The sequence below is a fragment of the Phaseolus vulgaris genome, chromosome 7, assembly GCF_000499845.2.
Source record: "Phaseolus vulgaris cultivar G19833 chromosome 7, P. vulgaris v2.0, whole genome shotgun sequence".
NCBI lineage: Eukaryota > Viridiplantae > Streptophyta > Magnoliopsida > Fabales > Fabaceae > Phaseolus > Phaseolus vulgaris.
In genome coordinates this window covers 4,151,685-4,178,724 of record NC_023753.2, presented here as the reverse complement: position 1 = coordinate 4,178,724, position 27,040 = coordinate 4,151,685, and the positions used below count along the sequence as shown (strand labels likewise).

At 28.9% G+C, this 27,040-nt stretch overlaps 3 protein-coding genes across 3 annotated transcripts; all 3 read left to right on the top strand.

Moving 5' to 3' along the window:
* Nucleotides 1–3,867: 3,867 nt before the first annotated feature.
* Nucleotides 3,868–9,798, top strand: LOC137829521 (cysteine-rich receptor-like protein kinase 6). The gene is made up of 7 exons (XM_068636338.1): nucleotides 3,868–5,497; nucleotides 7,273–7,416; nucleotides 7,507–7,628; nucleotides 8,362–8,572; nucleotides 8,724–8,958; nucleotides 9,045–9,198; nucleotides 9,310–9,798. Exons 1-7 carry the CDS (start codon nucleotides 3,946–3,948, stop codon nucleotides 9,622–9,624), a joined length of 2,733 nt encoding a protein of 910 aa, XP_068492439.1. The 5' UTR covers nucleotides 3,868–3,945; the 3' UTR covers nucleotides 9,625–9,798.
* Nucleotides 9,799–13,413: 3,615 nt separating this feature from the next.
* LOC137827544 (cysteine-rich receptor-like protein kinase 25) lies at nucleotides 13,414–18,015 on the top strand. The gene is made up of 7 exons (XM_068633730.1): nucleotides 13,414–14,346; nucleotides 16,249–16,383; nucleotides 16,486–16,607; nucleotides 16,674–16,884; nucleotides 17,005–17,239; nucleotides 17,316–17,469; nucleotides 17,552–18,015. Exons 1-7 carry the CDS (start codon nucleotides 13,527–13,529, stop codon nucleotides 17,882–17,884), a joined length of 2,010 nt encoding a protein of 669 aa, XP_068489831.1. The 5' UTR covers nucleotides 13,414–13,526; the 3' UTR covers nucleotides 17,885–18,015.
* A 4,715-nt stretch (nucleotides 18,016–22,730) lies between these two features.
* On the top strand, nucleotides 22,731–26,774 carry LOC137827543 (cysteine-rich receptor-like protein kinase 25). The gene is made up of 7 exons (XM_068633729.1): nucleotides 22,731–23,598; nucleotides 24,634–24,771; nucleotides 24,866–24,987; nucleotides 25,060–25,270; nucleotides 25,406–25,640; nucleotides 25,730–25,883; nucleotides 26,262–26,774. The coding sequence occupies exons 1-7, from the start codon at nucleotides 22,764–22,766 to the stop codon at nucleotides 26,589–26,591; spliced, it is 2,025 nt and encodes a 674-aa protein (XP_068489830.1). The 5' UTR covers nucleotides 22,731–22,763; the 3' UTR covers nucleotides 26,592–26,774.
* The last annotated feature ends 266 nt before the right edge of the window (nucleotides 26,775–27,040 follow it).

Genomic DNA, 27,040 nt, shown 5'->3' with positions numbered 1-27,040 from the left:
ATATTAAATAATATTTTTATAATATTATCTTTATTAAAAAAATAATTACAGTTTTAATTTTTTATTAAATATATATTACTAAAAATATTTAATGATATTTTTTTTATATGTAGAAATATATTTAAAACTTTTAATAACGTAGAGTATATCTAACTTTTGATAAAATGTTACTAAAGTATATTAATATTTTTATTTATTTAGTTAAAAAATTTAATATTATTAATTTACATATATTTAGTAGTGGATGATTGTATAGTCATTTACATCCATCAGCTTAAAGTATGTAATTAGATACATAATTAGTTTTATTCTTTTTTTTTATTTGATGATCATACTCGTCTTCTTTTAGTTTCTTAAGATATCTGCAAACCACTCTTTATATACAAACCACAAAACCGTGAAGGGAAGTGATGATACATAATAAGTTGATTAATATAAAGGGAGTATTTATTTTAAAGGATAAAATAAATAATCTCTTATATTAATATAAAAAGCAATGATCTACAGGTGCATGGATAATAAATTATGCATTTGCTTGAATAACTAATTTTGTTTTTAATAAATGAGATTAATTATTTTATTTTCATATTTTTTGTGAGTCAAAATCTGATTATTAATATACTTTTTTCTCTTTAAATAGTTTAAATTTCATAATATTTAAGTATATTTTGTTGTTCCTACTTTTATTGTGTTAAGAGTTACCATGGATAAAAATGGGTAGTATATATGTTTAAGAATGGATGATTGTTAAACTCTCCACCAGTTCAATCGACCCCATTTCATAATATACTTCGTTACAGAGCATTAAGAATAAAATTATCTGTCTCACATGTGCATCAGAAATTATGTGCACTTACTTGGAAGAATTATTACATACTCACTACAGCACATATATCATGTCTATATGGCAGATTATATTACCACTCAGATGTAGGCGATAACCAAAGTAATGATCCCATTTCATATTTCCTGATAGAACCAAATAAGGCAAAGGGAAAATATATAGTTGAAACTGTTACCTTCAAGGACCCTCTATGTATCTTATTTATTTTATTCATAGCTGACAAAAAAAATTGTTGGATCCTATACTGCTCCACATTCCAGTTTCAGAACCTTTTCCTCTGTAATTGTCATACGCCTTTCCTATATGCTTAGATGACCATTTTAATGCAGAAAATTGGACAAAGAAACTGTACCGATATGGTCGACCGACATCATGACGTGTCTCGGTCTCTCTGTTTGAGATGATCGAGACACACGCTCGCCGGCGTATTTCTGCCCGACCGACCGACACACCACGCATGGTCAGACCGACCGACATGTATAACCATTAACGCTCAAACCAAGGTTAGTGAAACTAAGTCATTATTAAGGATTAGGTAATGCAACCCTAAGTGTGATCCATTCCACTAATCAGACCCAATGAGGTAAGCCCATTAAAATAATATAAATAACACACATCCCAAGGAGAAATGTACGTTATTTATTACTGTGCACCTACGCGAATACCGATCACCCGTTTTACTGACTTGAGCGTCGGAGTGCCTTCCGCAGATACCCCATTCGGTGTTCATCCAAGACCGAGAGCCGAAGGAGAAACAAGGAGACAAGAAGGACCCTAGTCAAGCACCCTGCAACCTGCCCGTCCGAAAGACGAAAACGAAGACTTCAGTAACTCTCCAGGTCCCATCTCCCTTGCAGGAACACAAACCAATAAAAAAAATAACCCTATGTTTGGGTAGGAATGCTCCCTAAAGTATAATTAGATACTCAAATAGATAACACATGAAATAAAAAAAAAAAAAAAAAAGACTCAAAGTTTTTTATGGTTTTACAATATCAAATTTAAAAAATAACTTATAAACTCTAAGTAAGATATAATCATTTAAAATAATAATAAATAAATAAATTATTGAATAAAAATTAAAAAATAATTATCATAGTTATATTTATATTTAAAAAGTATTGCTTAATTAAAGTATTTGTCTAAAAAAATATTATATTAATTTAAAATATTCTTTGTACTTTTAATTATATAGATTAGTATATTTTTATTTAATTAACTATAATTAATAACAAGAAATAAAAAAAACAGTTAGAAAATATAAAAAAAATCAAATTAACAAATACTTTTGGGAGGACTAAAAGTCAAAAGAGTTATGTTTACAGAATTAAAAATATATTTAAACCTTTTTTAATATATATTAATGAAAAGAGATAACTTTTTTAATGTTTTAATTTAATTAAATATTTGAATTGGTATAAAAAATGAGGCATAGAAAATGTATATGTTTCCGTAATTAAAACTTTTATGAGAAATTTATTTGTTTATATATAAGATTTTAGGATATTGGATATTTCACACACAATCACATGTTTCTCTTTATATTTGACACAGAATCATTTGTACGAGAGTAAATAATTTTTTTAATAATCAATTTATCTAAAATCGGAAATATATTAGTAAGCTCACTCATCTTTCAATAGTGAATTTAGTATTCAGTAATTTTAATCGTGTTTATGTTTTATACAAAATTGCTCGAAATTTTTTAATTAGGTTATTTAGATTTAGAATGTGATTAAAAAAATAAACTAATTAAAACTAATAATTTTTTTTAATAAATCTGATTCAAACCGATGAATAAAACCCTCCCATCTGACGTTAAAAAAAAGAAATAGGCTTCGTTGAAACTTCTCTACCCCTTTATTATTGTCAAATTCATCAATTTCTTCGAAACTTCTAAAGATGGCATAAAATTTGGGTTGCGTTGAAAATAGATAATTATAACTGAATTCGATATATTTAATTTATTTTAAATTTGGAGTGACGATACAAAACCACCTCATTTTCTATTAATCACCCAGTCAATACTAATAATATAAAAAATTTATTTAAAAATATAAATTTGGAATGAATCAACTAGAAAAATAAAAATATTAGTATTTTATTAAGTATTTAAAGAGTGTGAGAAAATTGAAGGATATTCTTGTACCATTTTCCTCGTATCAAATCTGTGAATGGGTCTGCCTGTCCTAGTGTAACAAAAAAAATCAACAAAATTGAATGAACCAGCTAACTTTTTAGCTAGAAATAAGTCAATTTTGTCTTCATCATTAAATAATTTAATTTAATACGATATAAGTGTGCAGAATTGTCTTATAATGGAAAATGTTCTTGAACGGATTTGGACTTAGAGAGCGATTACTTTATTTTTTATCGGTCTACAATGCTTCAAGTTCTGTTACACCTTCCTCCTCTCGGTCGTCTGGCATTACAGGTGGGGATGATATCTGCAGAAGACACTCTAATGCTCAAGTCAGTCGGAGCATTAACACTTAAGTGTCAGAGTACTATAAATAATTACGTACATTTATTTTTGAAATATGTGTTATTTATATTATCTTAATGGACTTTCATTTATGAGTCACATTAGGGATTTGGTTCGTGTTTAGAGTTGCACTAAACAACCCTTAACCATGGATTAATCCTCCTGACTTGGTGAATCTTTGACTAAACGTTAAGGATCAGTCGGCCACGTGTCATCACGCGGCCACCTCGATATTGCTTAGACGGTGACTTGGTTCGAGTGTTGGTCAACCCAGTGATTCGCCCACTCGTACCAGTACAGAAAAAAGAGATTTGGAAATTCAGAATGAAATTTCATTGCATTGAGGTCCGACAGAAAATTCAACCAAAATGGTAGGAAAGCTAACGCGCATACTTATTGACTGGATCTCTCTTGGAAATGGAAATACACCACCTAAGTTGACTTGCTGCTTCATTGATTGACTTGTGAGTGCAACCATGGTTAAATTGAATATTTAAGTTGACTACATACTCCACATATAACCATAAATATACAGCTGCCAAAACGATATATTGCAGCATTATATCCATCCATGGCTTCATAGAGATACAGTTATCCAAGATTAACAAACAGGTTTATGGCATCTTATTTCAGCCTTGTATACCACTTTATCCTCCTCACCTTCATCAATTTTGCAACCACTAAAGCACAGTACGACTATAGCGAGTGTTCAAATTCACTCAATAGTACATCTACTCCAAACAGCACCTTCCAATTTAATAACTTGAGGACCCTTCTGTCTTATTTAACCTCCAACGCCACCGCTGACAAGCAATTCTACAACACCACAGTGGGCAGCAGAAACCACTCCGACACAGTCTATGGAATGTTCTTGTGCTGGGGTGACGTCCCTCCTCACCTTTGTACCCAGTGCGTCGCAAACACAACCAAAGCAATATTCCAAGATTTGTATCCCCCGGAGTTTGGCTGTAATTACTTGTCCAAAGAGGCAATGTTTGGGAATGATGATTGCATGATTCGCTATTCCAACAACTCTTTCTTTTCCATTGCCGACACGAGTTCACCTGGGAGCAGCTGCATCATGAACAACCACTCAATGATGAGTTTGCTTTCCAAAACACTTAACAAAGCGGCAGATGAAGCAGCCAATTTTCCCATTGGCGCCAAGAAGTATGCCACAAAGGAAGCAAGAATATCTGGATTTCAGACCCTTTATTCTGAAGCTCAGTGCACACCTGATCTTTCACCCCAAGATTGTAGAAAATGTCTAAATGCTACCATATTATATGGTCTGCAAACATGCCAAGGAGCAGGGAGTTCTAGAAATCCCAGTTGTAAGATCAGGTATGACGTGTACCCTTTCTATCGCCCCAGTATCGCTCCGGCACCATCTCAACTTGTTCCCGTAACAGATTCTTCCAACGCAGAACCAAACTACTCACTGGATCCTGCGTATCTTTCCCTCAATTGTTCAAACGAAACAACCAGCAGCGCTTTTTTATCAAATCTAAGGGCTCTCCTCTCTTCCTTGTCTTCCAATGCCACCACCAACCCCGGCTTCTTCAAGACCACGGTCGACGGAAGAAACCCCTCCGACTCCGTCAGTGGCCTCTTCATGTGCCGCGGGGAACTAAACCCTACCCTCTGCCAGCTATGTGTCCTAAAAGCAATCCAAAGAATATCCTCAGAGTGTCCCTCTTCCATAGAAGCTATCGTCTGGTACAATCACTGCATGCTTCGCTATTCCCATGGTCCCTCTCTCTCCACGGAGGACACAAATCCTACCTATCACCACTTCAATATCGTCAATACTTCCAACCCCAGCCTTCTGCAAAGTTTCTTCACTTGGACTTTGGCCAATACTTTATCTGAACTGGTTCGATTGACAGATGACAGTAGCGTTAAGAATTATGGAACAAAAGCTGTAAAACTGAATGATCACCAAACCCTCTATACTCTTGCTCAATGTACTGCAGATCAATCTAATCCTGATTGCCAAGACTGTTTACAAAACATTTTCAACACAGAAATTCCATGGTGTTGTTTGGGGAGTCCAGAGGGAAAAGTACTGTATCCAAGTTGCTATATTATGTTTGGCTTGTCCCCATTTCACAGTGAAGTTTCTCTAGTTGATGCGCGCAAGCCAGATTCTTCTTCTCCAAATACAGGTCATCTTCCCATTCCTGCAATATTTGCATGCATACGTAAACTCTTTCTAAAATACGTTATAGAACTAATGTTTGATGAAGTTTTGAACAAATTATACCACGAAAGATTGTTTTATTTTCTGTGAAAAGAAAAATAATTAGTATAATTTAACAAACACATTCCACTGATCAACAATTGTTTAGAATCATCTGCCCTTTCTTTTAAAGTGCATAACTAATATACCGAGGATAATCGGGAAAGAATTAAAATAACCCTTTTTATTAAAACACAAAAAAAAAATTACTCTCTTGTTAGTTTTTAATCTGCTCTCATAATTTTTAATAATTCTTTTCTTTTTTTAACCAATATCCCTCAACTATGTAAAACCCCCTTTTCAATCTAAAAATTCCCAAACCAGGTAAATCTTTTAAAAAAAATCAAAAATATTTCTTAATTAGTTTTCAATATATTTATGTTACAGTATTTGCATTCTTAATTTTATTGTGTTTCACATTAGAGTTTAAATACTGAAATTGATAAATACAAAATTTCATATAACACTAATTTTTAATTATCATATTATAATTTATTGTCTTTTGCTAAAAAAATTGTATTAAAAAATATATTAGAGATGACCAGTGGGAGATAGCAACCCTCCACCAAACATATGTCGTCTCTATCAGTATACCTCTTTTATATAATAAAAGTATAATATCTACTTAAAAACTATGATATTTTTACTTTATTTTAAAATTGACTGGAAATATTTTGGATTTAGTCGGAAATAAATGTTAAAATGCACAACATAAATTATGATAGCTAAAAGTAAAAATAGTTAAATGATTAATCTGTAAATAAAAATAAAGAATGTTAAAATTATAAATACTGAAAAGTTTATTTTCCACTAAAATAAAATTAAAATTTATATGAAACACCATGTTAAAATGTCTATTTTGTATTCGTTATTTTAGCAAATAATTACTAAATATTTATAATTTACTGCTTATCAACTTTCAATTCAATTTAGTTTTAAAGCTAATTTCTAGCTAGTTATTGTAAAATATATTCTAAATAATTAAAGAATTTTATATTAAAATATAAGAAAAAATATGTAAAATTATTATAAATATACATTTTTTTAAAAAATAATTATTATAATATACAATTTATTAATATTTTCAAACAAGTTTCAAAACGGAGTAGTAAACTTGACCGATCATCTCCTAATAAATTTGTGCTGATCCAGTCTTATTTAAATTTTTAAGTGGTTTGCAATTTTTAGGTCAAACCTAATCTGATGTGAAACCAATATATAATTTAACATATTTTTAAAAAGTACAAAAATTAAATAAAAAATGTATTTTTAAGATTTAAACGGTATTAATATAATTATTTTTTAATTTTAAATAAAATGATTTGATATATAAATTATAATAGATATAATAAATTAATAACAACTTTTGTTTATAATAGAATTAGGTATTTTATTATTTGATTTAAATTTTTAACCCTGTCAAAGAAGGCGCAACAGATAAAAGGTAAAATATTTTTACTAGATTTGTTTCATTTTTATATTTTGTTTCTTTTCCAATAATAGTATGGCAATTTTACTAATCTCTTTTTTTATCGATAAAAAATTATAAATTAAGAGAGATATTTAAAGTGTTCTAATTCTTATACAAAATCAATACATAAAAAAACAAAATCAAACAAAAATAAGAATTTTACTACTGTCAGCATTTTCAATTAACAATTATCATGGTGCCTGAATGGCAAGTGCTTATTTCTTATGTAGAAAACAAAAAAGTTAGATGGCGAAGAATTATTATCTTAATTGTTGTCCTCGCCACTGTCTCTGTGCTACTGCTTTCCTTTGGCTGGTATTTGCGAAGGAGGAAAACAAGAAGAACTAACTACAGGACTCTTCTCAGGAAAAACTGTATGTATTGTGGAATTTCAATTCATAATTATTGCTTTGCACTTTATAAACTTTGCAACTTAATTCAAATATTTTCATATTTTGCTGCAGTTGGTCATGAAAGCATCACTTTAGAGGGACTTCAATTCGATTTAATTATAATTAAAGCAGCAACAGATAATTTTTCGCCCAAAAATAAAATTGGACAAGGTGGATTTGGACAAGTTTACAAGGTGAGTAAATGTTTTGAAACTTTTAAAGAAGCAACAACAAAACATTTTAAGACATTCTTTTTAACCCTCTTTATTCCTCATTTCCTTTCTAGTGTCCCATTTTTTAAATTTATATCCTTATCTTTTATCAATGTTTTTATTACCATACATATGTATTTATTCATTACAAGAAAATTATGAAATAAAAATCAATCTTTAGATATTAAAAATAATTAAATTAGAGACAATTTTAGCGACTAAAAAAATTTAGTTTCTAAATTAGTTTTTATTATTGTTAAATGGTTTCTAAATTGGTGTCTAATTAACAACCACCAAAGTTTTTGCTACCAATTATTTAGATTCTAAATTTGGTAGCAAAAACCTTGGTCGCTAATTAAATACCAAAGAAAACATTTAACAATAATATAAACTAATTTAGAAACCAAAATTTTTTTAGTCTCTAAAATTGTCTCTAATTTAGTCACTCTACCAACTAATTATTTTTTGTTTCTAAAAATTGGTTTCTATTTCATGATTTTCTTGTAATAATTGTAATATAAAAAACAAAAGGTAAAATTAAATTTTAATATTTTATTATAATAGAAAATTATTATAGTTATTAGTATACTAAAAAAGAACTTTGAACGAGTATGTTGAAAAGAGTATGTTATAAACTGTGATAACATGTATCATATATGATTTGTTTTAACAAATTTAGTTTTTAACAAACTAATAATGGTTTACACAATTTTAGGGTATTCTTTGTGATGGACGACATGTGGCTGTAAAGAGGCTTTCAACAAGTTTTAAACAAGGTTCAGTTGAGTTTAAGAATGAAGTTTTATTAATAGCCAAATTGCAACATAGAAATCTAGTAACATTTATTGGGTTTTGCTTGGACGGCGAAGAGAAAATTCTCATTTATGAGTACATGCCAAATGGGAGCTTGGATTATCTTTTATTTGGTTAGACCCCTGAACCTTAACAAAATCATTAGTTAATGTGTTTTATTAAGTAATCTTTTTAACTCATTATATATTAAATTTATTCAAGTGGTTAACCACCAAACATGTTTCACTTACTTTTCTCATCCATTCTTCATTCCTTGAAATCCAGGTATTCAACAACAAAAATTAAGTTGGTTGGAACGCTACAAAATTATAAAAGGAACTGCTTTGGGGATTCTTTATTTACATGATTATTCTCGACTTAAAATTATTCATCGTGACCTTAAACCTAGTAATGTTCTATTAGATGAAAATATGAATCCTAAATTATCAGATTTTGGCATGGCAAGAATTGTTGAAATGGATCACAATTGCACAAATACCAATAAAATTGTTGGGACATAGTAAGATTTTCTCATCTACATATTTTCTTCTTGATCTCATGTTTGTGTGTGCTATGCTTTAACTAAATGGTATTTGTGTTCTACAGTGGTTATATGTCACCAGAATATGCAATGTTGGGACAATTTTCTGAGAAGTCGGATATTTTCAGTTTTGGTGTCATGATTCTTGAAATTATTACCGGAAAAAGAAGTATAAATACTTATGAATCACACAATGGTGTGGAAGGCCTCCTCGGTTATGTAAGTATGATAGTCCAAAATTTTAAATGATAATTATATATACACACTTTATATAAAAAAAATAACATATATATGGTATATATGAATATTTATCTTGATTAACTAATACAGGTATGGAAACAAAGGGAGAATCAAGATTTACTAAGCATCTTGGACTCAAACTTAAAAGAAAATCATTCACACATGGATGTTCTCAAATGTATTCATATTGGTTTATTATGTGTTCAAGAAAATCCAGATGTTAGACCTACAATAGCAATGGTTATGTCTTTTCTTAATAATCACTCACTTGAACTACCATTTCCACAAAAACCAGCATTTTTCTTACACAAATGTACAATGGATGAAGATGTGGATATACAACAAAAATCAAGTGAAAGTAAAGCTATCAATGAGATGTCAACAACTGATGTTTATCCTAGATAATTTGCTATTTAACACTTGATAGCATTATGTAATTTTAAAGTATAATAAAGTTTCATTTGACACTTTATGTTAAAGATTTGAATCATAATCTTTTAATGTATATTTGCAATATTTTCTAATGAGAATGTTAGAAATATAATTTTATAAGATAATAAAAGATTTTAAGCTGAAAAAGAGTATTGTAAAGATCATTAATGCACTTCATGGGAATGGATAATCCAACCCTTTCTCCACATGATATATATGACACTTTCAGTCATAAAAAAATATCACTTTATAGATGATTTCATTCCAAAACTTGTTGTTGGATCCGATAAATATTATCTTTTTTTTTGCAAGAACAACTTGTTTGATGGATCTTGAACTCACTTTCAAACGACATATAGGTGAGTGTTTTGCATTGTTCTTTAGTTAAGCAAAATTGGAATGATATCTAAGAAATCTTTGAATAACAATGTTAGTCTCATCCTATTATACAAAATTAAGATGTATTTGAGAATCATTAATGGAACTGAAGTGTGCTCATACATGTACTTACAATGACATCCAACCATGTTTGAGTTATGATCAAATGGAGTATGTCATGTACTTTCTCATAGATCTAATTGAAGTCTAATCTTTGATCAAGGATCCGATTCTTGAAATTGATCATTTTCCATCACCAAAATGTTTTCTCTAATCATATAAGAAAAGTAGTATAAGAAGATTAGTACTTGAGCCAATATTGAATATTGACAACCTGCTCCACTATACAACTTCTAATTGATAATATAAAGAAAAGGTATTTTTGTTATTTTATATAAAAATTGAAATTTTAGACAAAGAAAAAGAATTGTATACTGGAGCAAGGTTGTCAGTGTATCATTTTTCTATTGAATATTCCCATGCCTTCGTAGTAAAAATGGTGTTGATTTCAAGAGCAAGAAAGATAAACTCGTATGTGTTCTTTGTACAATCATTATTAAAATAAATTATTTCGATCGAAAAAGAGATTTATTCTCCAAACACAAAAAGGTAATTAGTTTTCGATTATTTGTAAAAAAATTATGTTTAAAAGTGGGGGTGACAATGCAGGTTGGCCTATCCCACGTTTGGCCCGCAAAATGCGGGTCGAGTTGGCCCGTCCCATGCTAGGAGTGCAGACTTATTTCACTGGCTCACCCCGCATAAGAAGTAACCCGCAGGCCTGCGGACCAGCCTGCGCAAGATTTTTTTTTAATTAAAATTTCATTAATTATAAAAAACTTATTTCTATTATTGAAAAATTAAAATTCTATCTGTGTTTCAATTCATTTAATTATGATAAAAATATAAATTCAAGTATGAAGGTTGTTAGAAAGCTTGATTAAAAATAATAAAGTTTTGCTTTGCATCTATTTTTTCCTATATATGTATGTAAATGTATAAGAGTATCTTATCAAAGTTTTGCTACAAAATATTTTAATGAAATGACTAATTTTTTTAACTATCCTATTGAAATCTCTTCTTTATATTATTTTTTTATTAACAAATTTTAAATATAAGACTTTACTTAAAACTAAATCCACTATCACTCTTAATACTAACTCCTTTAGATGATTAAAATAAAGCAATCAACTATCACTCTTAATACTAACTCCTTTAGATTATTAAAATAAAACATTCTTTTTTTTAGTACATTAAATTCAATTTTTTTAAAATAAAATAAAAGATATGTCACACTGCAATAATGGATGGATGGAGTATGATCTTTTTTTACAAAAAAAAAAATTAAATAACTATTTTTTTATTTACGCGGGTCAGCGGGTCAAAGGGGGTTATGCGAGGCGGGACAAAGCGGATCAGTGGGCTAGATTAATGAGTTCGCCCTACACTTTTTGATAGCAGGCCGCAGACCGACCTGCATGGCCCGCCTCGCAATGTCACCCCTATTTAAAAAACTAAAAGAACATTACCTTATTTACTTAGTTTACCCCTAATATTTATCTTTCGGATGTCGTAATGAGTTAAGGCCAAGGTTCGTATCGATCATATAAACCTTTATAGTTAAGGACCTGTTAAAAAATTACAACTGAAAAAAAGTTTATTCTCCCTGCCCAACACATTGACGTGAAATGTCCGTTTTGTCCTTAATGATTTAAAATTTTTGCCTTTCGGATATTCATATTCGTAAGTCAAATTATAAAGTTTCGGATATATAAATCCAAAACTAATATGTCACTTCCAGATATCACAATCCAGAAACTTACTTGAACAACATAAATGACTTTCGGATGTCAAGATCCATAAGCAAACATAAATGAGTTCCAGATCTCAATCTTCAGCACCATTTACATCACACATTCTGGATATAGAAATCCGAAACTCATAACTCACTTCTGGATATGATCATCCAGAAGCTAAAATGAAATAAAAAATGACTTTTCAGATTTTGAAATCCAAAATGTATAAAACTCTCTTCCAGATTTCTGCATCCATAAGAAAAATAAAATCAAGGACAATATTGAGTTTTAAATTTCGCGTTGGATGCATGTAATAAATAATATGGTGTTTGAAGCAATTGCCTTGAAAAAATAGGTCTATCTATCCTATAAAGACGGGCTAGAATAAAGGCCAAGCGCTGGCCCATTAGTGGGGACACACATCACTCATATTTTAAATAACTTCTACATGCCTTATCTTATGATTTTTTTTTTTCATTTCCCTCAATGTTACGTATACAACGACTGAATCACAGAGTCACATTTAAATTTAATGAAAATTTTGACCTTTTAAATCATCTTTAAACTTAATTATTTCTCGTAAAAAATCTAAATATTTTAATAAATCTAAATTTTGAAAGTTCAATTAAAAAACTTGATTATAATAAGAAAAAAAGGTAATAAAAAGACCAAACAGTCAAAACCATAATTGAGATTAATAATCATAAAATATTAGCAGGTAATTTTTTATTTTTTTATTTTTCTGTTTTATTTTTTTATTTTAAAAAATCATTTTATTTGTATTCTTTTTCAAATTTTGTACAGTACATAGGAAAGCTAAAAAATAATTTCAATATTTTGTAAACAAAACTTTGAAAATAAACGATGAAAAGTCTCCCTAGATTGACGGACTCCATGTGTGGACAATTTTATTGTTGTACTGTTTTTTCTTCATTTTTTTTATTTATATAAAGGTTTTAGGATGGAAGACGGACCAAAAGTCTCCTCAAAATGATTCCAGTGCAATGTTGGTCCAATTTTTTGTTGTATTGCTTTTCGTTCATTTTCTGATAGAGATATATTTAGACTTTTAATTGCCATTTAATTAACTTTTTATTAAATTGACTTATTTTTAAGATAAAGTTACGAATTTATATAAAATATTCATTTTTTTTATTTCTGTTCATTTAATGGTGTGTTGAGTTCGCGTCGGAAATTTAGAGGAGATCTCTGCCACAACTTATTGTTATAATTTATAAGTAAGAATTTTTATCTGATAAAGAAAATGTAAAATTTTTATTTTAAATTATAATAAAATTACTATACATAGAGAAATAGAAATATATGCTCTTTTTCCATTTATGATACAAGACATAGAGAATGACACATATTTAATAAAAATAAAACTTATATTATTATTTAACGAAAATAGCAAACTCTGATGAAAAAAAAAACATAATTAAATTCTTAAAATATACTAAGAAAAAGACTATTAAAGAAACAATATTTATTGACGTCATCTCCATGATTATTCGGTTGTTAGCATCCTATAGAAAATATTTAATAAAATCCATTACCATTTATTAATCATAGACTTGTGACCGAGTTACGGGTACGAGAGAAATTTGGTAGCATAGATAAAAGTCTTTGTGTGTGATCGTTAAATTCTACCCCATCTCATCATATGAACCAGACTCAAAGAACCAGACTCTGAACTCATCCATGGCTTGGTATCTCAAATATGTGATACCATTAATCTTTTCTATCATCACCCTCAACTTCACTGCGACCAGAGCACAGGGCCTTTCTTATCAGTACCAAGTTTGTTCAACAAACAAATTCACTCCCAATAGCACCTTCCAGAGGGACCTCACAACCCTCTTCTCTTCCTTATCTTCCACAGCCTCCAGCAATGTCGAATTCTTCAACAACACCGTCACGGCGGGGACAAACTCCTCCGACACAGTGTACGGACTATTCTTGTGCAGGGGTGACATCCCCTCCGACCTATGCAATCACTGTGTCGGAAACGCAACACAGAGACTGTCCACACACGCAGACTGCACCTTGTCCAAAGCAGCAGTGGTGTATTACGACGAGTGCATAGTTAGGTATTCGAACCGTTCTTTCTTCTCCACCCTAACCATGCAAGCCGGCTATGCCCTTTGGAACCCCACCAATATGACCAACCAAGAAAGCTTCAAGAGGTTACTCTATGACACCATGAACAAAACTGCGGATGATGCAGCCCATTTTCCTACCGGTGCTAAAAAGTTCGCCACAAGGGAAACCAGCATAGACATATTTCAGAAGCTTTATTGTCTTGCTCAGTGCACACAAGACCTGTTTCCCGGAGATTGCAGAAGCTGTCTGGATAGCTTGATAAACTCGGATCTTCCAGGGTGCTGCGCAGGATCGCAGGGAGGAAGAGTTTATTACCCAAACTGCATCATCAGGTTTGAAATTTACCCTTTTTTTCGATCCCTTCCCACGGCACCAACGCCATCACCGGCAGGACTCGTTCCTCCAACCAATTCAGGAGGTGAATTACGTCTACTGTTATATTATATGCTTCTATCATCTCCATGTCTGAATTAAGATTTGATTTTCGTTATTTTTTTAAGCCGTAGCAGATCATATTTAAGAATTTAATAACATTTTTCTTACTTCAATTTTCAAATTTTTTTAATGGAAAAACACGTTCATCAGATACTGTTAAAATATTTTTTATTAGAAATGATTAATTATGTATTTAGTCTGTTTACTCATAAAATCTATATGTTTTAGATTTTATATTTAGAAATTACTTATTTTAGTTTCTATACATATGAATTTGAAAATTGTTCGGGTACAAAATAAAGTAAAATAACAAGAAATAAAAAGTAGAAGTTATACTGTGCTTGCTATCATGGTCGAGTCCGAGTAATATTCAAACAAAAAGAATTTTCATTCTGTTTTTTATCCTTCCGGAATAAAAAGTTTATATTGATTTATTCCGCGGAAATGTTATTATCATGGTTTTTTTACCATCATGGAGTTATTTTTTTGTTTTTATTAAAATGGGGTCTGTTTAAAAAAAAATTACAAATTTTGGTAAGTCGTGCCAATTCGGCACGACTTCATATGCACAAATAATCACAATTAGACACGACTTCTGTCATGTCATACTGAAGTCGTGCCAATTTGACACGACTTCTGCCCTGTCATACTGAAGACGTGTCAACTTGGCACGACTTCTGTCCTGTCATACTGAAGTCGTGCCAACTTGGTACGACTTCTGCCACGTCATAATTTTTTTTTTTTTTTTAATTTTATTGTTTATATATTGGGTAGTAAGTTATATAATGTTTAAAATTAATTTGATACATAATGTAGCAAATAAGTCAAATCACAAATCACAAATAATTTTAAAAAAAATATATATATTTTAAATAAGTCAAATAATATAAATAATTTGACTAATGTAGCAAATCACAAATAACAAAATTCTAAACAAATCATAAATTATGATTTTTTTTGTCTAACTAATAATTATTTTTATCACAAATCAAATAATACATTTTTCGTAAACCTGTTTATTCTTTTAAATGCCATTTATATTAAAATGATTAAATAACTGTAAGTACTTTTATTTATATATATATATATATATATATACTATGAATAATTTAAATAATATAAATAATTGCATTTCTGTAACAAATCTCAAATAACAAAATTCACAGATTATTCATGCTTTCAAATAAGATTTCTATAATAATTCATGATATGTAATATCTTTAAACAAATCCAAATAAAATAATTTATTTATATTATTTTGTTATTTATGATTTGACTTATTTATTACATTATGTATCAAATTAATTTTTAACATTACATAATTTACTACCCAATATATAAACAATAAAATTAAAAAAATATATACATGACATGGCAGAAGTCGTGTCAAGTTGGCACGACTTCAATGTGCCAGGACAGAAGTCGTGCCAAGTTGTCACTACTTCAGTATGACAGGCCTTGGCACGATTTCAATATGACATGACAGAAGTCGTGCCTAATTGCGACGATTTGTGCATATGAAGTCGTGCCAAATTGGCACGATTTGTCTAAATTTGTAAATTTTTTTAAACAAACTCCATTTTGGTAAAAACAAAAAAAATAACCCCATCATAGTAAAAAAAAACCTATTATCATCGATATAAATACCTCACTTAGCCCTTAATTAAGGAGACAAAAGACATTATTTGTCCTTTTATGAAATACCTTTTTGTATACTTTGCAATAATTTGTTTCTTGTCTTATAGCAAGACATTCCTATTATTATTAATCCTTTAACTAATTTTGTTTTCTTGTCTTGTATCAATGCATTTCTATTTATTATTATCCATACTCAATCGCAGATGTTATTATTTGTATACGAATGACATATAAACTTCTTGTGCAGAAAATAAAAGTAGATCTCGAACAATTATCTTAATTGTTGTTCCCATTGTTAGTTTGGCGACTTTCTTAACTCTATTATACTATGTGCTATGGAGAAGAGCAAGAAAGAGTAGCAAGATTCTTCTTAGAAAAAATTGTATGTATTACAATTCTAAAAGAAACTTCAATTTTAATTATTCATTTGTAAAACTTTAAAAAGTTCATAAACTTATTTCATACTTGATACATATTGGTTTAGTTGGGGAAGAAAGTTCCACTCTACAGGGATTGCAATTTGATTTGGTCACGATTAAAGAAGCAACAAATAACTTCTCCCCTGAGAACGAGATTGGAAAAGGTGGATTTGGAGAGGTTTACAAGGTAAGAAAATATGATAACTTTATATTTCAATGATAATTATTTTAAAATAATAGTTTCACTTTACAGGGTATTCTTCTTGATGGACGATATATAGCGGTTAAAAGACTTTCGAAAAGTTCAAGACAAGGGTCAGTCGAGTTTAGAAATGAAATTTTATTGATAGCCAAACTTCAACATAAAAATCTTGTGGCATTCATAGGATTTTGTTTGGAAGAGGAAGAAAAAATTCTTATTTACGAATATGTGTCAAATCGTAGTCTGGACTACTTTTTGTTTGGTAAACACTTTTTAACCTTCAACTTTTTAATCAGCTCAAACTATCTGTGCATGTGATTCAACTTAATATATATTAACTATAAGATATAATGTTTTTCTTTTATTTTATTTGATATAATAGGTTATCCGGAGGAGAAGTTAAGTTGGTATCAACGTTATAACATTATAAAAGGAACTGCTCTTGGAATTTTTTACTTACATGAGTATTCTCGACTTAAAGTTATTCATCGTGATCTTAAACCCAGTAATGTTTTATTGGATGAAAACATGAATCCTAAAATATCAGATTTTGGATTGGCTAGAATTGTTGATATAGATCAAAATCGTGCAGAAACTAATCGAATCGTTGGAACATAGTAAGTTTCAAATTCTTAACTCATTCACTTTTTTTCATTACTCTACATTATATGATTTGACTCTCTTTTTTTCCAGTGGTTATATGTCTCCAGAATATGCAATGTTTGGACAATTCTCTGAAAAATCAGATGTTTTTAGTTTTGGAATTATGATTCTTGAGATTATTACTGGAAAAAAAAATGGAAATTCTTATAAATCCAACGAAGATGACGGAGGCTTGATGAGTAATGTAAGTGTGATAACTTACTATCTATAATATAAGGAAAAATGCAACAACTTCAATATTTAACTACTTCGATAATTGTTTGCAGGTTTGGAGAAATTGGACAAATCAAACACCATTGAGTATACTTGAACCAAATATGAAAGAAAATTACTTTGAAACTGAAGTGATTCGATGCATTGAAATTGGTTTATTATGTGTTCAAGAAAATCCAAATATGAGACCTACCATTGCAGAAGTTGTTTCTTATCTTAATGATCTCACAATTGAATTACCATCCCCTCAAGAACCAGCATTTTTCTCTCATGGAATAGATCAAAAAGCAGTCATGCAGCAGGAATCAAGTTCGAACTCATCTGTGATTGGTTCCATGCCATTCTCTGTCAATGAAATGTCTATTAGTGACTTTTATCCACGATAATATGTAAGTTTTATTATAATTATCCTTACTTAGTAGATGGTCATCATCTATTATAATTTTAATTTTTAATAAGGATATATGACTATTTTGAAAATATTTCATTATAAAATAACTTGTTTTATTACAAGAAATATTAGACTTTCTTTTTTGTAATGTCTTATCTATTGTTTGATTTGGGGTGTGAAAAGTGAATGGTTGATTTAAAGTGATTTAGAAAGAAAATAAATGAAAAAGGATGTAGTTTAGTTTAATGGAAAATAAGGGGATTTAAAAAATGTATTGATATATGTAATATATTTGATTGAATTAATGAAGGTAGATAAATTTTATTATTGTAAAATTATTCTTAGATATATTTTTTTAAAAATCATTAAATAAAAATTAATTTAGATATTACACTACAAGAAATAATAATGGTAGAGTATAAAAAAAAGAGATGTTACATGGGACTAAACCCTAAACCCACATTATAATGTGGGTTTAGCATCCCAATAGAAATGAATGTTGATCTTTTGGTGGCTATGCATTATAGACGGCTTACAATGGGACACAAATTTACAAAGTAGTGTTGACTAAGCCTACATAAAGAAAAATATATTATTTAACTATAGCGCAGGTTTGGAGTTGAATATAAAATTAAATAATTATTAAGAATTGGACTTTAAGCCTAACTCAACCTCATAAACCAGCTTATAGGATGAGGTTTGCACCCACTTATATATTATGAAATGTCCTAATCTCTAGTCGATGTGAGATCTCCAACACACCTCCCTCACGCCGAGGCTACCAACTTGTACATGGACTATATATTATGGGTGGTCTGATAAACGGATCGATAGCAGGTGTCCTAATAAGTTCAACAAATAATCACTAGGATATGCTCGAGATGGCTCTGATACCATATTAAAAAGTGAACTTTAAGCTTAACTCAACATCATAAAACTAACTTATAAGGTGAGGTTTGCACCCACTTATATATTATGAAATGTCTTAATCTCCAGACGATGTGAGATCTCCAACAATAATTAAACTTAGTGTCGTCGTTGGGGACACTATGTTACAAAACAAATGTGAGTAAATTGATTGCGGACACTACCTGAGAAACAAATATCAGTGTCGTCTAAATCTACGCTAAATATAATACAATATTATGCTGCAAGACAATTTAATATCATAAGGATAAAATGAAAAAAAAAAAAAGACCAAAGAGGCACAAAAGTGTAGGACTTCTTGAGCATTTTAAAGGCAACAAACTAAAGTAGAAAGTCTGATTAAAAATATTAAAAATTCAATTATAAGTCAAAAGTCCATACAAAATAAAAATGAAAAAAATTAATTAATATATTAAAAAATAAGACTCGTAAACACTTAATCTTATTTTGAAATTTTAGGTTAAAAATAGTTTCATAATTTCTTCTGCTAATTTTTTTAATGTACTAATGTGTCACAAACCCACATTAAGTAAATGCATAGTAATATTCAATTTAAAACTTTAAAACATTAAATTTAAGAATTTTTTTGCACTCTCTATACCACTTTAATTATAGTTAATATCTATACATATCAATATTATCTATGATCAAATAATACATGAATAAAGTGGGAAAAATTGTTATCTTTTATTAAAATAAATAAAGTCATAATATTTTTCTAGTTTAATCATTTTGCCCTTTTAATTCGTATTATAAGTTTAATTGTTTGCATATATTTTTAACGATAATTATAAAAATGAAAAAAAGTTAAATATAAATGAATGAAAATTGTAATTGAGAAATAAAAAAATTAAATCATCAAAAAGTTTACCCCCACCTACGATATTTCTGAAACGTCAAATAGTGATGGAAAACGTAAGGGACGCGCAAGGAAAAAAATAAGAAGAGTACAGATGCAACGTGTGGACAATTTTCTATCCGTACCCATCTTTATGATATTTCTTTTCCTATTTAATAACACATGGGGTCACTTCAACGATCACGATATTATTTTACTGTCACCAGCCATTCCTTGTTTGTTTTATGTGTTAATTTTTTATCAATTAATTAACTTTAAATAATAATATTTAAAAATATAAATTATAACTTTTAAAAGAGATAAAGATATAAAAAAAACTCACAACTGTTTTTGACAAACTATGACTCCACATTTATAGTTTAAAATTGATAATTATTTTTATGAAATGAAACTATATTAGTATTAAAAATAAAATAAATAATTTTCAATTAATTATAAAAAAAATTAATTATTTAATAAATATTTATAAAATAGAAAATAAATAAAACAATAAAATAAAATAGGAACAAATTTATATACACAGAAAATAATTATAATGAAAAATCTTTTATATAGTATAGATTATAGTAACTACTATTATCAATTTGATAGAAATGAATTCGTGTTTAAAAAAACCAAACTAAATTACAAACGTTTAAAATAGAATAAAATTTAAAAAACTATAACAATAATAACAACTATAATAGATACAGAAAAAATTCAGGTTTTTCATTGTATGTATATAGATTGATTTAAGGTATCAAAATAATACGTATAGATAAAAATAAGTTCATATTATTCGGTTTAAAAAAAATAAAAAATAAGTAATTTAAATTTTGATAAATTTTGTTGCATTATTTTTATCCATTTTCTATTATTTTTATCTCTTGTAATTTTTTATTTACTTTTTAATGAAATATCTTTAAATATTGTACTTTTGTATGTGTGTTGTGTGTGAGAGAAATTTGATTCAGATTAAGAAAATTTATTAGAGTCACAAAGCATATATTATTCATGTAAAATTTAAAATTCATTTATTAAAATAAAAAATTATCATTTAAATGATATATTGTTTGAAGTATAAAAATATACAATTTATTAAAATAAAAAAAACTTTAAAGTAATATTATTTTAATATTATATTATTTGAAATATAAACATATACAATAATATTGTAGTTATAAATACTTATAAATTAAGTTTTAATTGTTAATTATAATTTCATAATTTAATATATGAAAGTAAAATAAAATAAAATTATCCAATTAGATATATTAATTAATTGTAATATATAATTTGCATTATTAAATATGTTTTTAATATATATATATGACACGATTTTTACTGATATAAAAAATGACACGACTTATTGAGATAAAAAATCATATACCAGGTTATCTCAATTTTAATGATTCAAAGAGGAAAGTTTATAACTCCTACGTTTTATTACCATAGTTTACATATAAACTTTCTAAGGATATAATAACATTTTACATAATTTAATATTTCTCTCTTTAGATCAAATAGCTCTATAATTTATTTTTATTCTATATGTTTTTAAATAAAATAACTAATATTTTTATTTCTTTAGCCATTTAACTTTTTTAAATATTATTTTCATTGTTTGAAATTGAATAAAAAAATAACCTTTTAAACCATCTTGGAATTTTAGTGTTTTTTATGTCTTACGTGAAAATGACATAGATTTAATTATAATAAATAAGAAAAACATGGAATTTTAAAATAAAAGGGATCAAAAGTCCTAATTAAGAATTTAAAAACTAATAATTAAGCCGTAAAACATATTTTAGTACACACAACTACTTTTTTTGTTGGTTTTGTAGGAAATGGACAACGAAGTGTTTCTGATACTCATCGAACTCAAAATTCCAATGGGAAGTTATTGGGAGTGATGAAAGATAGACTATAAAAGTCTCCTCAGAGTGACTATGTGGACAATTTTATATAGTTGTTGTATAAGGTACCAGTGTTTAATGAGGGTGACCAAGGATTCACGATCAGAACAGATACATAATATATTTTAAAAAAATCTTGAATGACCTCGTATAAATATAATGCAATTTTTAAAGATTATTTAAAATTTCTTATATTTATTAATTATAATAAAGTTTAACATTTTAGTAAAATTGCGTCTTTAATCTCTAAAGATCCTTTATTAAATATTTAACTCTTAAATCTTAAAATGTCATCACTAATTCATCCATTAGGATGACTATAGTTGTTTAATTTTAAAAAACCAAAGCTATATGTAGTTTTACTAGTACAATGAGATTATACTATTATTATAAAGAATTAGGTATTCCTCGTTCATCTGCTACGTAAGAAATAGAAAAATGTAGTGTTATGTGTTGTTAGGAGATAGTAAAAGTAAACTTGGTTAAGGAAATGTAGTATTATGGTCCAATTTAATATTGTGTATAAATAGATTGTTGGATCTTTGTTAAAAATATTAACCTCATATCAACATTAATTAAACATTAATTAAGGATTGGATAATTAATTTTATATAAGAGACAATATTTATTATTAAATTAAATCAATAATAAGATCAGATATAAGAAGAAAGGAGAAAACACTATCTTATATAAAAAAAAAAACACAATTTACATAAGACATAATATAAGAAAGTACTTTCAATTAATATTTTACAATATAATAATTACATTTTATGTTTTTACTGGTTTGAGCGTCGGAATATCTTCTGAAATTTTTTCATTTTCTTGAAATTGGATCAATGACTTTTTCAGAATTTAACCGATCTTGAGTGTTGAAAAAAAAAACTTAATTAATGAAAAGATAAACTCAATTATTATTTTTTTTTTTTGAAAAACGCTTTACTCATAATCAAACTCTTAATATATATTATGAGCATGACTTTATAGAAAAATAGTATTTATTTTGGCGAACTCCAAATGGAATAGCATAAGGGATTCCGTCCGTTGTACATCCTCAGGAAATTATTTAACTACTCATTTACTTGCATTAACTAATACCGATTTCCCCGTAAGAAAGTTGGTGGTTTAAGTAAAAGTCCTTGTCATGATTGAAATATGAAAATTAAAAAAGTTCCCCACCTTAGTCTTATGAAATGAAACTCTGCATCGTCACAAAGAACAAATCCATGGCATCGTGTTTCACCTATGCAATACCCTTTATCTTTTTTATCTCTCTCTGTTTTACTCCCACTAGAGCTCAGGGACTTCAATATCAGTACCAAGTTTGCTCACCAAACAAATTCACTCCCAACACCACCTTCCAAAGCCACCTCACAACTCTATTCTCTTCCTTATCTTCAAAAGCCTCCAACAATGTCCAATTCTTCAACAACACCGTCACGGGGACAAACCCCTCCGACACAGTCTACGGACTATTCATGTGCAGAGGGGACATCCCCTCCGACCTATGTAACCATTGCGTCGGAAACGCGACACAGAGACTGTCCACACACGTAGATTGTTCGTTTTCCATAGAAGCAGTGGTGTATTACGACGAGTGCATAGTTCGGTATTCCAACCTCTCTTTCTTCGGCACCGCCGACATGGAAATCAACTCAGGCTATGTTCTGGCGAGCCCCATCAACATGACAAACCAAGAAAGCTTCAAGCGTTTGGTGTATGTGAGTTTGAACGAAACTGCGGATGAGGCAGTGGGTTCAGGTAGCGGCGGTGAGAAGTTCGCGACAAAGGAAACAGACATAGATATATTTCAGAAGCTATATTGTCTTGTACAGTGCACACCGGACCTGTCTCCCCGAGATTGCAGAAGCTGCCTGAATAGTTTGATAAACTCCGATCTTCCGCGGTGCTGTGCAGGGAGGCAGGGAGGAAGAGTTTTATATCCCAACTGCGTCATCAGGTTTGAAATTTACCCTTTTTTTCGATCTCATGGTTCGGCTCCAACGCCAACACCGCCGAAATTGGGAGGTAAAATTAGTTCAATTCTCTTAAAATTATCTTTTTTTTTATCAACAATTAAATAAATAGAATAGGAATCACTTCAGATGGTTCAACCCTTATACATAAATATCTTACAATAAATTCTTATTAGAACGTCTACCTACTAGTTTAGGAGAGAGGCTACCAGACCAACATTACACAATCAACCTCATACAATCTATAAGATTTAAAACTCAACTAGAATATGGAAAATAAGCAAAATGAGATTTGGCATGAATCCAAGACCATACTTTAACTTACACTGAAGCTAACACTTCAGACACATCTGTCACTCCACTATTAAAGATGATCGAGTAACTAAGATTTCAAATTTCGCTCAAATGCCAACCCAAATTTTTATGGAGTTAAATTACACTAATAATGTATTATCCATTTTTATCTCATATATTATTATTGTATTATTGTTATCATCAATTTGATAAAATAATTATATCCACTCATTTTTAAATTTATTGAAGTGTTATATCAATAGTATGATGAAAATTCTTCCACTTCTTCGTGTTGAGTAGGACAACAACCAATAGTAGAGCACCACATAATACATCCTAATTTTAATAAATGGTGCTGGCTTCACCCTACGAGATTTTTTTAGATCTTATCACACTTTCCTTTCGTGTTCCATTCTTAAACTTCATTTTCATTTTCATTTCACTTCTCTCTCATCTACTCATTTCTTTCCAAAATTATACTCTAAATAAACACACCATAATGTATACAAAAAGGATCTAACTTATCCAAAACAGAGATGAAATTAAACAATCCTATCTTAAATAACCGATCAAATCAATACATGCAAAATATACAAAAGAATTCTGTCAATTATCTAAAATAAAATAGTTTAATCTCATTTTTATTTTTATAAATTAAACAGTTCTATATAAAAAATGATTAAACAGATAATTTTTGTGTGTGTATGTGTGACTTTTAAAAGAACCTTCTAAATACTTATAAGAATGACAATTATGTGTATATGAGTATATAACACATAAATTTGTTGCGCAGAAAAAAAATCGAGTACATCAAGAACAATTATCTTAGTTGTTGTACCCATTGTTAGTTTGGCAACTCTCTCTGCTTTCTGCTACTACTTACTAAGGAGAAGAGCAAGAAAGAGGCTAAAGAACCTTCTTAGAGAAAATTGTATGTGTTGTGATGGTATCATAAAATTTCATTTTTTAATTATTGATTAGTAAGTTGCTAGTTCATTAACTTATTTACAAGCATATTGACGCAGTTGGTGAAGAAAGTTCAATTCTAGAAGGGTTGCAATTTGATCTGGCTACTATTAAATTAGCAACCGATAATTTTTCAAATGAAAGGGAGATTGGAAAAGGTGGATTCGGAGAGGTTTATAAGGTAAGAAAAGAGTATAATAAAACTTATGTCTTTACTCATCAAATTTTTATAAATAATTGTTTATATTTGTAGGGTGTTCTTGTTGATGGGCGACATATAGCGGTTAAAAGACTTTCAATAGGTTCCAAACAAGGTTCAGTTGAATTTAAGAACGAGATTTTGTTGATAGCTAAGTTACAACATAGAAATCTGGTGGCATTCATGGGATTTTGTTTAGAAGAGGAAGAAAAGATTCTTATTTATGAATATGTGCCAAATCGTAGTCTGGATTACTTCTTATTTGGTTTGTTCTTTTCACCAACTCTTTAATTAGTTGAACTGATTCCTGCATGCATTTCAGTTCAAGATTTATTAATCTAGATTAAGTGATTGATTATAAAATATTCCTTATTTTTTTCTCATTTATTTGACATTGTAGGTAATCAACAACAAAAGTTAAGTTGGCACGAACGTTATAAAATTATAGGAGGAACTGCTTCAGGAATTCTTTATTTGCATGAATATTCTCAACTTAAAGTTATACATCGTGATCTTAAACCTAGTAATATTTTGTTGGATGAAAATATGAATCCTAAAATATCAGATTTTGGTCTGGCTAGAATTTTTGATGTGGATCAAAATCGTGCTGAAACTGATCGAATTGTTGGAACATAGTAAGTTACAATTTCTAATTGGTTTATATTCATTATTATTATCATTTTTGTACAACATATAATTTAGCTTGTTTATATTTTTTCAACAGTGGTTATATGTCTCCAGAATATGCAATGCTTGGACAATTCTCTGAAAAATCAGATGTATTTAGTTTTGGGATTATAGTTCTTGAGATTATTACAAGTAAAAAGAATGCGCGTTCTTATGAATCACACAATATGGAAGAAGGCCTCATGACTTATGTGAGTTTTTCTAACTTTTCCCACATGTTAAATTTCATCAAATCCCTGATTTTTTTTATATCCCTATAGATTAATCTTATATTTTTTTATTAGGAAATTTGAATATAAAGAAACATTTCATAATGTTACAATCCTAATACTAATCTTACAACCTTATAGTTATTTTTAAAAATATAACTAGCACCCATTATACTTTATATTAACACCTCTTAATTGAATGAAAAATATTATAACATACACCCTTACAAGAAAGCTTGTTGTTAAGGGTAAAATCTTAAGAGTTGTGCTCAACAAATGCAATGTGTATAAGAAAAAAGAAGTTTGAGTAGAACAAAAAAGTAAAAATTCAATATTTAATTAATTTGATATTTACTACAGGTGTGGAGACATTGGAAGAATGAAACACCAATGAGTATATTGGATCCAAATATGAAAGAAAATTATTATGAAACTGAAGTTATTAGATGCATTCAAATTGGATTATTATGTGTACAAGAAAATCCAAACATTAGACCTACCATGGCAACAGTAGTTTCATATCTTAATAATCATTCACTTGAATTGCCATCACCTCAAGAACCTGCCTTTTTCTTACACGGAATAGATAAAAAAGTTATGCAGCAAGGATCAAGTTCCACCATTTCTGCCAACAGTTCCATGCCATTCTCTGTCAATGAAATGCCTACAACTAGTTTTTATCCACGATAATAGTTTACTTTTATTATAAATCTATTTACTGTATAGATATCCTTCCTTTGTTAACTTCAGAAAGGATATGATAATTTTGAAAGGATGGTTTAGATGATTATAAAATATTTTTTTATTGATTTTCCTATTCATATGTAAAATCACTGGTCATGTAAATGAAATATTACCCCTTTCTTTTCTAAATTGTCTCTTCTCTTAATGTTCGATATGAATTTTGTAAATATTTTTTTATGTGTATATATTTCATAGCAAGTTTACTTTGATAATTTTAATTTTTATCTACTTGTTAGTTTTAAATTGTATTAAACTTCAATTGTCATATTTATGCTGGCATAGGTCAAATCTTTGCCGGCCGGTTAAAATTGTCTTGGAAGAACATACATAGCCGTCCATAATTTTTTAATATCCTATATATATATATATATATATATATATTATATCGCATCATA